The sequence below is a fragment of the Chanos chanos genome, chromosome 8 (genome assembly GCF_902362185.1).
Source record: "Chanos chanos chromosome 8, fChaCha1.1, whole genome shotgun sequence".
Classification (NCBI taxonomy): domain Eukaryota; kingdom Metazoa; phylum Chordata; class Actinopteri; order Gonorynchiformes; family Chanidae; genus Chanos; species Chanos chanos.
This window is the reverse complement of record NC_044502.1, coordinates 36,623,924-36,636,609: the sequence shown is the minus strand read 5'-3', so window position 1 is coordinate 36,636,609 and position 12,686 is coordinate 36,623,924. Positions and strand designations below refer to the sequence as shown.

General features: G+C 38.8%; 1 protein-coding gene across 1 annotated transcript; it reads left to right on the top strand.

Moving 5' to 3' along the window:
* The first annotated feature begins 2,387 nt into the window (after positions 1-2,387).
* On the top strand, positions 2,388-12,172 carry LOC115819657 (cytoplasmic dynein 1 light intermediate chain 1-like). Its single transcript, XM_030783160.1, has 13 exons — positions 2,388-2,488; positions 2,681-2,754; positions 3,388-3,504; positions 3,615-3,845; positions 5,509-5,678; positions 5,863-5,956; positions 6,117-6,252; positions 6,436-6,547; positions 6,984-7,043; positions 7,903-7,947; positions 8,166-8,286; positions 8,547-8,675; positions 12,054-12,172. The coding sequence occupies exons 1-13, from the start codon at positions 2,388-2,390 to the stop codon at positions 12,170-12,172; spliced, it is 1,509 nt and encodes a 502-aa protein (XP_030639020.1).
* The last annotated feature ends 514 nt before the right edge of the window (positions 12,173-12,686 follow it).

Here is a 12,686-nt window from a genome sequence, read left to right as displayed (position 1 = left end):
ATAAAAGGTTAATGAACAACATGAAAACAAAACCAATTTTTCATCATTTTTGCGCTTTGGATTCTGCAGTACAAATCAGTTCATGCTTGCATGGGAAACCAGTCCATTTCATGCACTCTAGCGTAAGTTACTGCTAAAAGGGGAACTTTGACCTGCTTTGTCTGCTTAATATCCAGGAAGAAACGGAGGCTTCGCACACGCTTTACTTGTTCGTCCCCTTCTGGACAAGTATGGAATCACGGGTGGTTGAGTAGCCCCCTTCTCACTCATACTACTAAGCATCTAACTCTATTAAAAGGTTTTCAAGTGAACTGTTAATATATATACACACACACACACACACACACGTATGTGTGTATATATACGTATGTATGTATATATATGTACACATAGTGTAACGTGTAACGAATAAACATCTAGTGTGTCATATTTATTTTGAGACAGATGCATTTAGACATGCTGTAAGTTCTGCAAATAATGAAAATAATTTCGCAGAATTTAAATTTTCAATTAACAGCTGTAGCGAATCTAGTGTATGTGGCGGGTTATTGAGTTGCATGGACTAGTTCGACTATGTGAAGGTGCTAAATCCGCTAAAACGGGGATTTGAATAGATGTATAAACTAAATCAAACCGGTTATTGGCGTTGCCAGCTGACATTATCGCATAAAAAATCGTTTCGGTACATTACCTAAAATAAGATTAAAATTTCAATTCAGTAGACTTCTTGTCTGTTAAGGGTTACTTGCAGCCATAAAAGTCAACGTACACCGGGTTTTTTTCTTTTCTTTTTTTTTCTCCAACTCAGCCTTATAATGAATGATGAACGTCATAGATACTTCTAAGTACGAAGGCACTTCTACTCTCACAATAAACAGCGCAGGTACCTGACGCCAAGAAGACAACGTTTGTTGGCATTCAGCATCCGAATAAAGACTTACCAAATAGCTAGCCACGCAAGGAATATTAAGTCATACTTGTTTCGGCATCTAATAAAATTTAATCACTCCGTTATCATTTAAAAATTTAAAATTTAATCACTCCGTCTTAGAATTCCAACGTTTGAGTAAGTGAATACTAAAAATCGGCGCTGAGATTTCTGTACACTAGTACATGCAGAAATTTAATTATTTTAAGAATTGTTTCTTGTTTGTAAGGCTAAAAATACACTGTTTAGTACATTTAGCTAAAATACTTTACAAGAAATCCTGTGTGGCAACGTGCACTCACCTTCAGCAAAATGAGAAAAATAATCCCAAGAAATCGTTGCTTGAGAAACTTCCTTGAATTAAGAACAGTGATATGAGCAAACTCGGTTTGGAAAGACGAATGCTCCATGCAGAGAGTGAAGCCCCATTCTCATTCCATAGTGTTGGAAGGCAATTGAGGAGCCAGCCAGCCCTTAAGGAGGTAAAGCGTGTTTTGCCTCGTTCTCTAGCCTTTAGCCCTAACCCTCTTCTTTATATGTCTGAGGAGAATTCTTGGATTCTTTCAGTGGGTAAGTTGACTTTCCGGCGCAATTTATCAATTGAGAGGTTACCTCCTTCCAGCTTACCTGTGAAAATAGTGACCTCTAGCGTTCATTATTGAAGTGTTCATTTTTGGTATTCTCGGAATAAATCCAATGCCAATCACCATTCCCTCTGGGCATTTTAGGCACGCGCGTCTACCAGAGGGATAGTTTAGTTCTGTCTCTAAACAAATTTGGGGGCAAGTTATGTTCATTATTGTATATTAATTAATTTGATAAGCACCCAACACATCTTCAGACGTTGTACTCTGAGCAAGCAAGCTACATATTTAAGATAAAGCGTTTTCAGCTCATAGGGTAACACGACACTTTCATACATTTCAAGGTTCAAATGACAAGACAGTTTAAGCACGTCATACACAGGACCTTTAATGCAGCATGAGCATCAAATGCAGTATCGGTTGATTAGTCTTAACAAATACCAAAAGGAGGAAGAGTAACAAATTTCAAACTCAAAAAATAAACTAACTAAAAAATAATAATCAGTAATAAGTATGGAACTGAATGAAAACGGGGGGGATAAGAGTGACATGTTGGCAGGGAATTTGAATGTCGTCGACGGTTTTCAGCACCAAAAGTGTGGACAGCGCCTCCTATCTTAGACTCTCCAAAGCCCAATATAGGCAACGAGATAAACATTGTGAACACTACTATTGACTCCTTCTCGCACACCGGTGAAGATTATGAGCTCTTCCTAAGCGGGTATCTATATATATATTTGATTATACCGTACACATTCATTCATCCGTGAGCTGAATAAGTTGGGTAAACTTATGAGACATCGCCCATCCCGCAGTAGCCAGTGTGTCGTACATCCGGGTACTTGAGCAAGAGGCACAATTGTAAACCAGGAAAGATGGCCGCAATTGGGAGATCATCGGCAATCATAAACCTGAAGGGAGATAATGCCTCAGTAGAAAAGCAAACTTGCGAGGAGGAGGACGCACAGAATTTATGGTGAGCTATACCTTGAGCAAGCCACAAATGGATTTGGTAGCCTATGTGTGAAATGCGGTTAATGTGTGTGAAAAGATGCGCATAGACAGTCTGCGATCTGAGAGTTCAGCACTCTTTCCTTGAGCCGTGATACAGCATCAGTTGCACTGAATGGGTGTGATAACAAAGATGACCTATTCGTCTTGCACACAGGTCCTCAATTTTAAGTGAGGTGACAACAAGGTCGCGGCCAAAATTACCGGCTGGGAAAAATGTCATTGTCTTGGGTAAGGATGTGATATTCCCCGAATGTTCTCAAATATTTTCTCAACCTTTTTCCTGCTTGGATGTTTTCTACGGGAATGTTGAGATCCTGCATCGTCCGTGCCCGATGTATATAGCGTGTGCAGTTTCGCTGGCTGAGAATGCACAAGTAGTCTGCAAGAAATGTCCGCCTTACTGCTGATTAGTTCAGCTTGGTGCAGCAATGAAAACGAGCATGATTGGGAGATAAACACTAAGCCCCAAGATATGCAGTCATTAAGATATACATATGATACTATTATAATTTGTTAATATTTGACTCTTAACCCTTATTTACAATACGATCTACAGTACGATTTGCTCATCCGGCTGGTCTATCCAAATGTATTAGCGTTACGGGCACAAATGATAATGATGAGCAGTCATAATCATGCCTGTACATGGACATCCGCAGCATTACAATGGCCCTTACCAGAGGAACGTTTGAAACAGTTTGTGCCTATTGCAGACTGGCAGACTTAAACAAACTGCTAACAAGGGAGCGTTAAATTCTCCCAGCCCAACACTTAGCTAATCAGACAAGCTCTTAGTTTGTTGAATTGCTGTAATTATCTTGAATACAGTGTTCTTAATTGTCTTTCCCCTTTTCCATGTAGGTGAAGTTGGTGCTGGTAAAACTACTTTGGTTGCCAAGCTCCAAGGGTTGGAAGAGTACATCAAGGGCAGAGGATTAGAGTATCTGTACTTCAGTGTCCATGACGATGACATAGAGGGTGATTCTTTTTGGGAGGGGGGGTTTCCTGGCGTATGACAAATTTAAAGATGATAGCTCTCTTTCTATCTGAATCACCACATATTGTGCGATTTCTTTGTGTTTTTGAAGACCACACCAGGTGTAATGTTTGGGTGTTGGATGGTGACCTGTTCCACAAAGGCCTTCAGAAGTTTGCAGTAACCCAGGAGAACTTGGCGGACACCCTGGTATTGTTAGTGATGGATATGTCAAGGCCGTGGATGGCACTCGATTCTCTGCAGAAGTGGGCAAGTGTGATCCGTGAGCACATTGACAAACTTCGAATGAACCCAGAGGTGATGAGGGATATGGAACAGAGAGGTAAGCTGGAGAATAGTGCTATTTCCATCTCACATCATCTTTTAAAAAAAAAAAAGAAGAGTAAACAGGGGAAACTCGTGTTTAACCCTTCTGCTGTTCTATGTTGAGAAGAAGTTTTGTGAAAATGAAATGAGTGGAGACAGCTGACACAAGCAGTCTCATAATTTGCTGAGAAAGATCAATACCAGATGAGTGCTACCTCAGTGTATAGAATAGTCAATGCTAGTATGACTCCCCTTGTGTTTGGTCTTGCTTTTTCTACACACTCTGAAAAAGAGACAGGGTATAGTTTATTCAAAGCGCTTTGAGTCTTCATAAAATAATACAATTTTAAATATATCTGAAATATATCTACATATCTAAATGGTATGCACATGTGTAAAGTGTGTGTGTGTGTGTGTGTGTGTGTCTATATAAATATATATATATATATACACACACACACATACTTTACACACACACACACATATATACAGTATACAAAATAATATATATATATATTGTATTAATCAGTGCAGCCTTGTGTTACGTAACCAACTTGTTTGGGGTTTGAAGAAACATTATACCTGCACAGAGATGGTTATGTTTATGCACAAGTAAAATGTATCATGGCTGTGTACAAGTCAGGATCTAAATGGGAAGGCCTCAAGGATTCCAGTTCAGTCCCTGAATCTTACTTGAACTGGAGCTGAAGCGAACAGGAAATATGCTATGGAGTTGGAATTCAAATTTGAATTAAAGAAAATAGTTTTGAATTAATTGATATTCAAATGCCTCCTCTATCTGATATCAGATCTAGGTTCCATAAGTATGCAACTTTATGTTTTAGATTATAGCAAGGCATTTTGTATGTTTTGTAACAGCACCTGCTGTGCTGTTACATGAGCACTTAATAAATGATATATGCATCATTACACACATGATATTTTACAACAGTATTGAATCCTTTGATTTACAATACAAATTTTCAAATGAACAGTCGATAGTAATATTTTCTTGTAGTTGTATCACACATGTTCTTACCTGATGAGTTTTCATCCATTTTTTAGCGTAGGGGGAAAAATACATCTCCCAGAATCATTTTCATCACAAGTCAACAAAGGCATTAAAAAGAAAATTTTTAGAGTACACACACACAATGTTCACCATTCTTAATATAAAATATTATGGTTTTAATACAACATTTATAGGAGGAAATATACGTAATATATTTAGGTATCAGTATTGAGATTAACATACAAAACACAGTGCTAATTATTATATGTACATAATAGAATAAAAGCACTGATTCTATAAAAATGTGCTGTGGGTGATCTACCAAATTTGGTTTGAATTTCAGAGAATTAAATTCATTTCCCATCATTCAGAACCAAATTTCAACTATATATTCTCTCAGATGTGGCCAGTTAAATTCAAATTCAAAGTGACAAATGGAATCTGTGTCAATCCCGTAATTCTAAATTAAGACCACACCTGGACAGTACTGTATCATTGTTATCACCCTGTCTGAACTCCTCCTGGTCTGTCAGAGGCAGTATCAATATCCAACACACACATCAATATCAAACACACAGACAAGCAGCCCACATAATGTTTCTCTAATGTACTTCAAAGTGTGAATTGTCAGATCCTTAACTTTTCTCTCATTTCTTCATTTTCATAGTGGTGAGGCAGTTCCAGGAATACTGTGAACCAGGCAGCAACCTGAGTTCCTCTCCTCAGAGAAGAATCCCTACAGCAGGAGAAAAAGATGAGGAGAGTGTTGTGCTCCCCCTGGGGAAAAACACACTCACACACAATCTAGGTGTTCCAGTTATGGTGGTCTGCACGAAGGTGGGATCACAATACTTTCAGACTGACATGTTATTATGTTGAGGATTAGTATAAGATCTAAGCATCTCATGCCTAGAGCAGTCAACATATGCCTTTATTGACTTCTTTCCTTGACGCTCCCTCTCTGTGTTATTATCTCACTGTTCTTTGTGTTCACCTCCAATGTGCTCTCTCCTGTCTCTAGTGTGATGCCATTGGCAGTCTGGAGAAAGACCATGACTACCGGGATGAGCATTTTGATTTTACTCAGTCTCACATTCGACGCTTCTGTCTGCAGTGTATCCTACAGATGCATCTCTCAGGGTTGTCCTTTTCTGGTGTGCACATGATTACTCAAGGGTTCACAACATAGCGCACCCGGATATGTATCAGAGACTGTGAAATAGAATTTCTATGGGTTTGGAGAAAAGAAATAGTTCCTTGACCATATCCTTACAGATGGGGCAGCTCTACTTTATACGTCAGTGAAGGAAAACAAAAATGTAGATATACTGTATAAATATCTGGTTCATAAACTATATGGATTTCCATTGGACCTTCCTGCTCAAGTTGTGGAAAAAGACTCTGTATTTATGTAAGTATTTCCAGCCCTGATTCTGATATGATTTATTAATTTATGATTATGTATACTAACTTAAATATATTTATATGTATTCTCTATTATTATCTTCTTATATGTGTTCTCTGTTATTCGGTATAATTCTCTGATATTATAATATTCTTTGGAACATTAACATTTGTCTTGCTAAATTTTCAGTCCCTCAGGATGGGACAATGAAAAGAAGATAGCTATCCTGTATGAAAACTTCCAAACGCTGAAGGCCAATGACAACTTTGAGGATGTCATTGTGAAACCGCCCATAAGAAGGGTAAAGTTGCTGAGCTGTATGTGACTCAGAAAAACCCATCCTCAGTCCAACTTACAAACATGCACCGCTGCTTGCTGTCCCTAAGCCAGCCAAATCCAGATATTAGTGTTTGCCTGGATTTGCTGTACAGAATGTGAGGTTGGGATTAGATTCTATCAAGATGAACAGAGAAGTTGCGTTAACTCAAAAAAAAAAAAAAAAAGAGCAGCAATCTGTGCTTTTGGGCTTTTGGACAGACACCCCAATCCATCCCAGGGGACGTGATGACTCAGTTCTAATCTTAGTTGAGATCAAATGATACATTTGAACCTGCTCAACCCTCAAAGTTAAAGATCAACAGAAAAAAGGAATATTTAATAATGAGTCTATATACCTGCCACATAACATATTGGTAAATTGACTCAACATGTTTGCATCTTTCTTTTTTTGTCTCCAGGTTGTGCATGAGAAGGAAAAGTTGGTGGAGGATGATCAGGTATTCTTAACACAACTTCAGGTAAGACCAAATGTAACTTTCAGATCTAGCAGACATACACGCAAAAAAGAGAACAGAGATCAAAAAGCCTATTTATTATGTTCAGTGGAGTGGTAAATGCCCAGATAGTACCCATCATGGATTTGCCCATGTAATAGTGCAGAGGGTTTGGCCTATGTGACATCTTAAACACACTGTTGACATGTGTAGAAAATGAAATAGACACACATAAATATGAAAATAACATTTGTCTTGTTAAATTGTACACTAAGCAAATGATTTAACTCAATTATAGAAATGCTATTTAGCATTTTGGTAACTAGATGACAAAGTGTATTGGCCTCTCAGAGGAAAAAAAAAACAACACTATTTACAATAGTTTTATTCTGTGACTGTACAGTTTCAGTCATGAGCTTTCTAAATAGTGCTATGATTCAGCTTCAAATGGTGGATGCACAGATTCTTGAGGTCGTTCTTCTGCTAGTACACCTAGAACTGACCTTTTTTAACTAGGAAAGAGTCTGTGAAAGCCAGCCAACAAGGTAATGTTACATAATGGAACATGAACCCACCATCCACTAGTCTTGCTTATAAACGTCAATAGTTAAATGTAACATCTGGTAAAATAGACACCTAGGCTGCCATCTAGATAAAGTAACGGTACGTTGATAGGGAACTGCAGTTGTATGGAGTGGAACTACTTCAAAGGGGCACATTGTTGTAAGTTCATTGAGTCATGACCAATACCCTTTGAACCATCAAAGTCAAGTTTGCCAGAGCTTGGTTACATCACTCCTTCACATCTGAAAAGTGTACTACATGTTCTTGGAATCTTTTTAAAACTTGCACCTTCTCACTGGTTTTGTCATTTCTTCATTAGTCCCTTATGATGAAACAGCCGGCAGCAACCGCTGGAAGACCAGTGGTGAGTGTCTGCTGAAAACACAACGTTTCGATATCTGTTTGTGAGAGTGAAAGCTGTGGTCTGAGACGTATGACTTTACGCTGTTAACAATTCATATCTCTAAAGAAGATTATAAAGTGGTTCTTGTGGCATAGATATACTTAAATGCCTGACTATATAACAGAAAAAAATAAATGAATGTGAAATACCGTTGAATGCAATAATATCCTTAAATACAGGACCCAGCTAATCGAGCTTCCAGTGGTTCACCGAGAGCAACAAACCGCTCTGCTTCAGCAAATGTCGCCAATGTGATGCCCATACAATCAGGTACCAAGAAGATAGATCCTAACATCAAAGGTGTGTATGGAATGTCACCCTCTTAATTCGGCTGCATGCCCATCTCTGCTGTCCCCCGCTTTTGACAGTCTCAGCAACCTAAAAGGATCACGGAAAATGCTGGGAATTGATATTCCATCGCTCCAAGAATGATCGCTTTTTGTGCTCTAGGCTTGTACCACACATACCGCGGTTCCTCGTGGTCTTACTTGTCTGATCCCAAGCTGAGGTTGATATATTGTCATTTATTGTCTGTTCTGTCTGTTTGTGGTTGTTTGCAGGGGGCCAGACAAGTGAAGGTGTCTTGGCTAACTTCTTCAACAGCCTACTCAGTAAGAAAGGATCTCCTGCACCAGGGACCAACCCAGCAGGAGGAGGAAGTAGCACTGTTGGAACAATCAAGAAATCAGGTAGAGCTCTCAGTGTGGAGTAAATTCAGAGACTTTTTTTCTCAAAACCATTCTCCTCACAGAGCTAGCTCAAATGGCCTCCGCCCAACCTAGACTGTGCTTAGTACACTCTACCAGAGCATCGTTCAGTGAAGTCTTTTTCTAGCAGGTACTGCTTTTGGAGGAAAGGTTTTAATTGACATTTAAATGTTAAATGTTTGTAAAGCAGTCAGTTTTCTGTTTTTTGACCTACCCATGCCTCATTCAGATTGTATGGAAAATGATACAGACACAATCATAGTTTTGTTGTAAATTCTTGTTTATGATGATCTTTGAGGTGGACAGTAAGGCACTATGAGATTGATATGTTTTCAAATGAAAACTATTTGCATTGAAAAGTATTAAATCAATTTGTTCTATTAATTCACAAAAACATCTGAATGGAAAATAAATATGTGTAGTGATAAGGGAATCATATTACAAATGCAGGTAAGGGTCATTTTATAGAATCTCCTTTAAGAATATCCTGAAATATAAACAACTTAATGGGAACTGTTTCCATTCCCTCTTTTGGTACTGGACCCTCACCATTTTAGTCTTCAAGGAACAGCAGTTGTAAAAAACAGACTTTGGTTAAGAGAACTGAAATGAGACATAGGGAAATAAAGGTGCTAATTTTACGCATGCAGCTGATCAAAGCTTAGGTCTAAAGAGGCGTAGGTTAAAAAAAAGAGGGAAAAAAAACTAATAGATTCCAAATAATGCAAGCATTTACACCATTGGAAACTGCTATGCCCAGAATAATATCAGTATTTATTAGAGCACCACTCAGCTTTGGAGATTACTGAATTCATATACAGTATATTTATATCCATCTATCTATCTATCTATCTATCTATCTATCTATCTATATATATATATATATATACATACATGTGTATGTGTACGTATACATATATACAGGCTGTAAAATAAACAGACTGTAATAAAGATAGAGATACTACTCTGCCACCCCCCATAAAACAGCCCAAGAAAAATAACAAAGCAAAGTGTGTGTGTTTGGAGGATGGACATCATGGGGAAAACAAGTCGTTGTCTGAAGTGGTATTTAAGACTCAGCAGAAGCCAGTCATCCTACTGACTGTCCCCGAGCAGTCACGAGACACACTGATGATAAGGACTCCATCTTCGAGAAACTGTAATCCTTACTTATAAAAGGACAGTAAAAGTCCCTTGGCTCCTTCAAAGCATTAAACCTGCTGTTAAGACCAAAGTCCCAACCTGAATTTTCAGTTCTAAGTCTGGTTTCACATTGAGTGTCTGACAACACATTTCTGTTGAAGGACTGATGTATGGTGCGCACTGTCATGCATACTCAGTGGCCAGTTTCTTTGGAAAATCTGTCTAGGGTTGGGTCAACCCAGGAACATCCTAAAATCTTCAGGGCAGGGATTCTACACCGTGTTGAGAATGTTCCAGGGGGGATGTTAATCCACGCAGAGCTAACAGCATCATGCAGTTGCCGCAAACTGAAAGGCAGTACGCTCACGCAGGCCAACTCATTACATCTTACCCCGGGGGTGCTCCGTTTAGGCCGGGGCCTGGGGTTAGAACAGGCAATTCAAATAAAGCGAACTCGCCCTCATGGTCCCGGAACCATTCTGAGACAATGCACGCTCTGTGGTGGATGCATCCGCGCGATGAGACATCAGCGTCTTAAAGCATCTGGTTAGCAGGAATGTCCAGATATGCTGTGGTAGGGACCTCCACGTGTACAGGGAAAATAGTCTTCAGTCCATTACATCACCACCTCCACCCTATAGCATAGTGGGCTCACGGACTCAAGATCATGTCAGTGCCATGTGAGGATCACAGACTACATTACACTCAAAACATGGGTAGGTCAGAATTTCAGAAATGTGGCTCATCTGCAAACCGGTTTCACACAAAAAAAGTAAAGAAAACCTTTCATGGTAGGATGGAATTTAAAATGCTGTAATCCTTCCTCCATAGAAATGTGTTTGTGGTGAATTAAACACAAATCTTTGACATCCTGATTTTTTTTTTTCACACAAAAAGAAAACAAAAAACATTCTCCGTGTTGGAAGTATTTAAAATGCAGTAATCTTTCCTCCATATAAATTTCTTCATGGTGGATTTAAAAAATAAAAAAAAAAATCTTAGACTTCCAGAGAATTCTTGAGTTTTTACACTCAAATTGTGCATCTTTAAATGTCTGAAGGACTGTTGTATATTTTGATAGCGTAACTAGCTTCAAAAAGCATGTAGCTCTAAATATTAAGTAAGGCTGCAGGATATTATACACTGCCACATTTAGGACGTTTCATCATTCTCACTTACCCCTACTGAGTCTACTCACTATAAATATATGTGTGTGTGTGTGTGTGTATCCGAGACATCTGTGTTTGCATTTGTTACACTGTCCAGTATCCTATATGCACTCTGTTATGCTGCACTCACTTCCTTAGATGACCTGTCCTTTCATTGTCCATGTTAACATGTTTCCCATTTCTTGTGTATGTCAGTTACTGGATGCTGGCCACGTTAAGGTCGGTGTTTCTGTAACTCTCTTTAATGCCTTTGTCCATACAACTCACTCCATATTCTCCATATATTGCCTGACAGAAAAACGTGTTATGACGATAAGGAAAGATGCATGCAGTCGTGATTCATCAAGATCTTCGTCACAAAACAGAGGGTTTTGTGACCAGGCTGTCTTCAAAAGGCATTCTTTATTCTTTGGCATGTTTTAGTTTCATGTGCCTACCTGCATGATTGTGTATTCCAAAGGAATGTCCATTACATTCTCAAGAAGGCCTCTTTAGTCTTCAGGCTCTTTAAGATTGTTGTCATCCATGATTATTTACATAATCCCCTTGTAATCTGAAATGAATTTATCTTTAGATGTCTTATCCCCACTGTTTCATGCATGTCAGTCGCTTGTCCGATTCTTATAGATGTGCTTTGATAGATTTGCATTAGCTTGTTCATGCTGATCAGAAATCATCCATTCTATGTCCTATGAGTGCAGCTAAGTTAGCAGGGTTCATTTAATCAGTGCCAGTCAACCACTAGGGGCAGTGTTTCCTCCATAACTGTGCCCATAACCATTTACAATAACTGGATAACATTTATTTTTGTTGTGATTTGCATTGACACAGACATTATTCTAAGATAAATGTCTGAATTTTAAGTACTGTGTGACTATGACAGATGTCATTCAATTGAAGGCTTGTTTTTGTATTTCTTTCTCTTTTTTTCCCAAAAAGGCAGAATTAGTGCCTAATTTGTTTTTTTCCTTGCATAAATGGTTATAGGCCTATACTGATACAGTGATATGTTTCTTGGTTAACAGTGTATTACGTTTTCTCTATATAGGATCAAAGCTTGGCCTATCAGACGTACAGGCTGAACTGGACCGCATTTCTAGCAAATCAGATCTGGACACATCCCCACCCACCAGCCCAGCATCCCACATCAAAGGAAAAGAGTCTTGAGGGCCAGCATTGATCCAAGTTTGCTCTTAATATTCTCTTTTTCTACCCATCTGTCGTCCCAGTTACCCTACCCTAACCTGATAGTGAACTGGCGAAAGGCTGCAGCAGAGAGCAGAAATCCCTCCAGATCCATGAGCCTGGGAAGCTCTTGCATGCTTATCTTGTTAAAGTATCATTGACTGAGGTTGGGAATAGAATATATGAGAGGAAACTTATTTAGCAGTGAAAGAAGGTGATTAGGAGGTAAGGGGCCAGTGATCTACTGACTGCCCGAAACAGTGCCCTGTTCGTCATGCGAGGACTTCAGTATTATCAGGTGGCCTTGCTCAGCCCTGGAAAGGCATAGAAGGTACCGCTGCTGAAGCTCATTTGGACTTTTTTTTACTGTTTTTGAAAATGTAAGGGATCTTAAGAAGTCTGACTTTGCTGTCTTAAAGGGTGAAATGTCTGCTTGATAAGATATTTTAATGTATAAATAGCGTTTAAAAGGTGCTTTGAAATTAAATAAAAACAT

Excerpts from the sequence above, each read along its gene's own strand:
- LOC115819657 (XM_030783160.1), top strand. The coding sequence starts at position 2,388 with ATGGCCGCAATTGGGAGATCATCGGCAATCATAAACCTGAAGGGAGAT. Across the intron at positions 5,957-6,116 it reads TCGACGCTTCTGTCTGCAGT|ATGGGGCAGCTCTACTTTAT; the intron begins GTATCCTACAGA and ends ATATCCTTACAG. Across the intron at positions 8,287-8,546 it reads GATAGATCCTAACATCAAAG|GGGGCCAGACAAGTGAAGGT; the intron begins GTGTGTATGGAA and ends GGTTGTTTGCAG.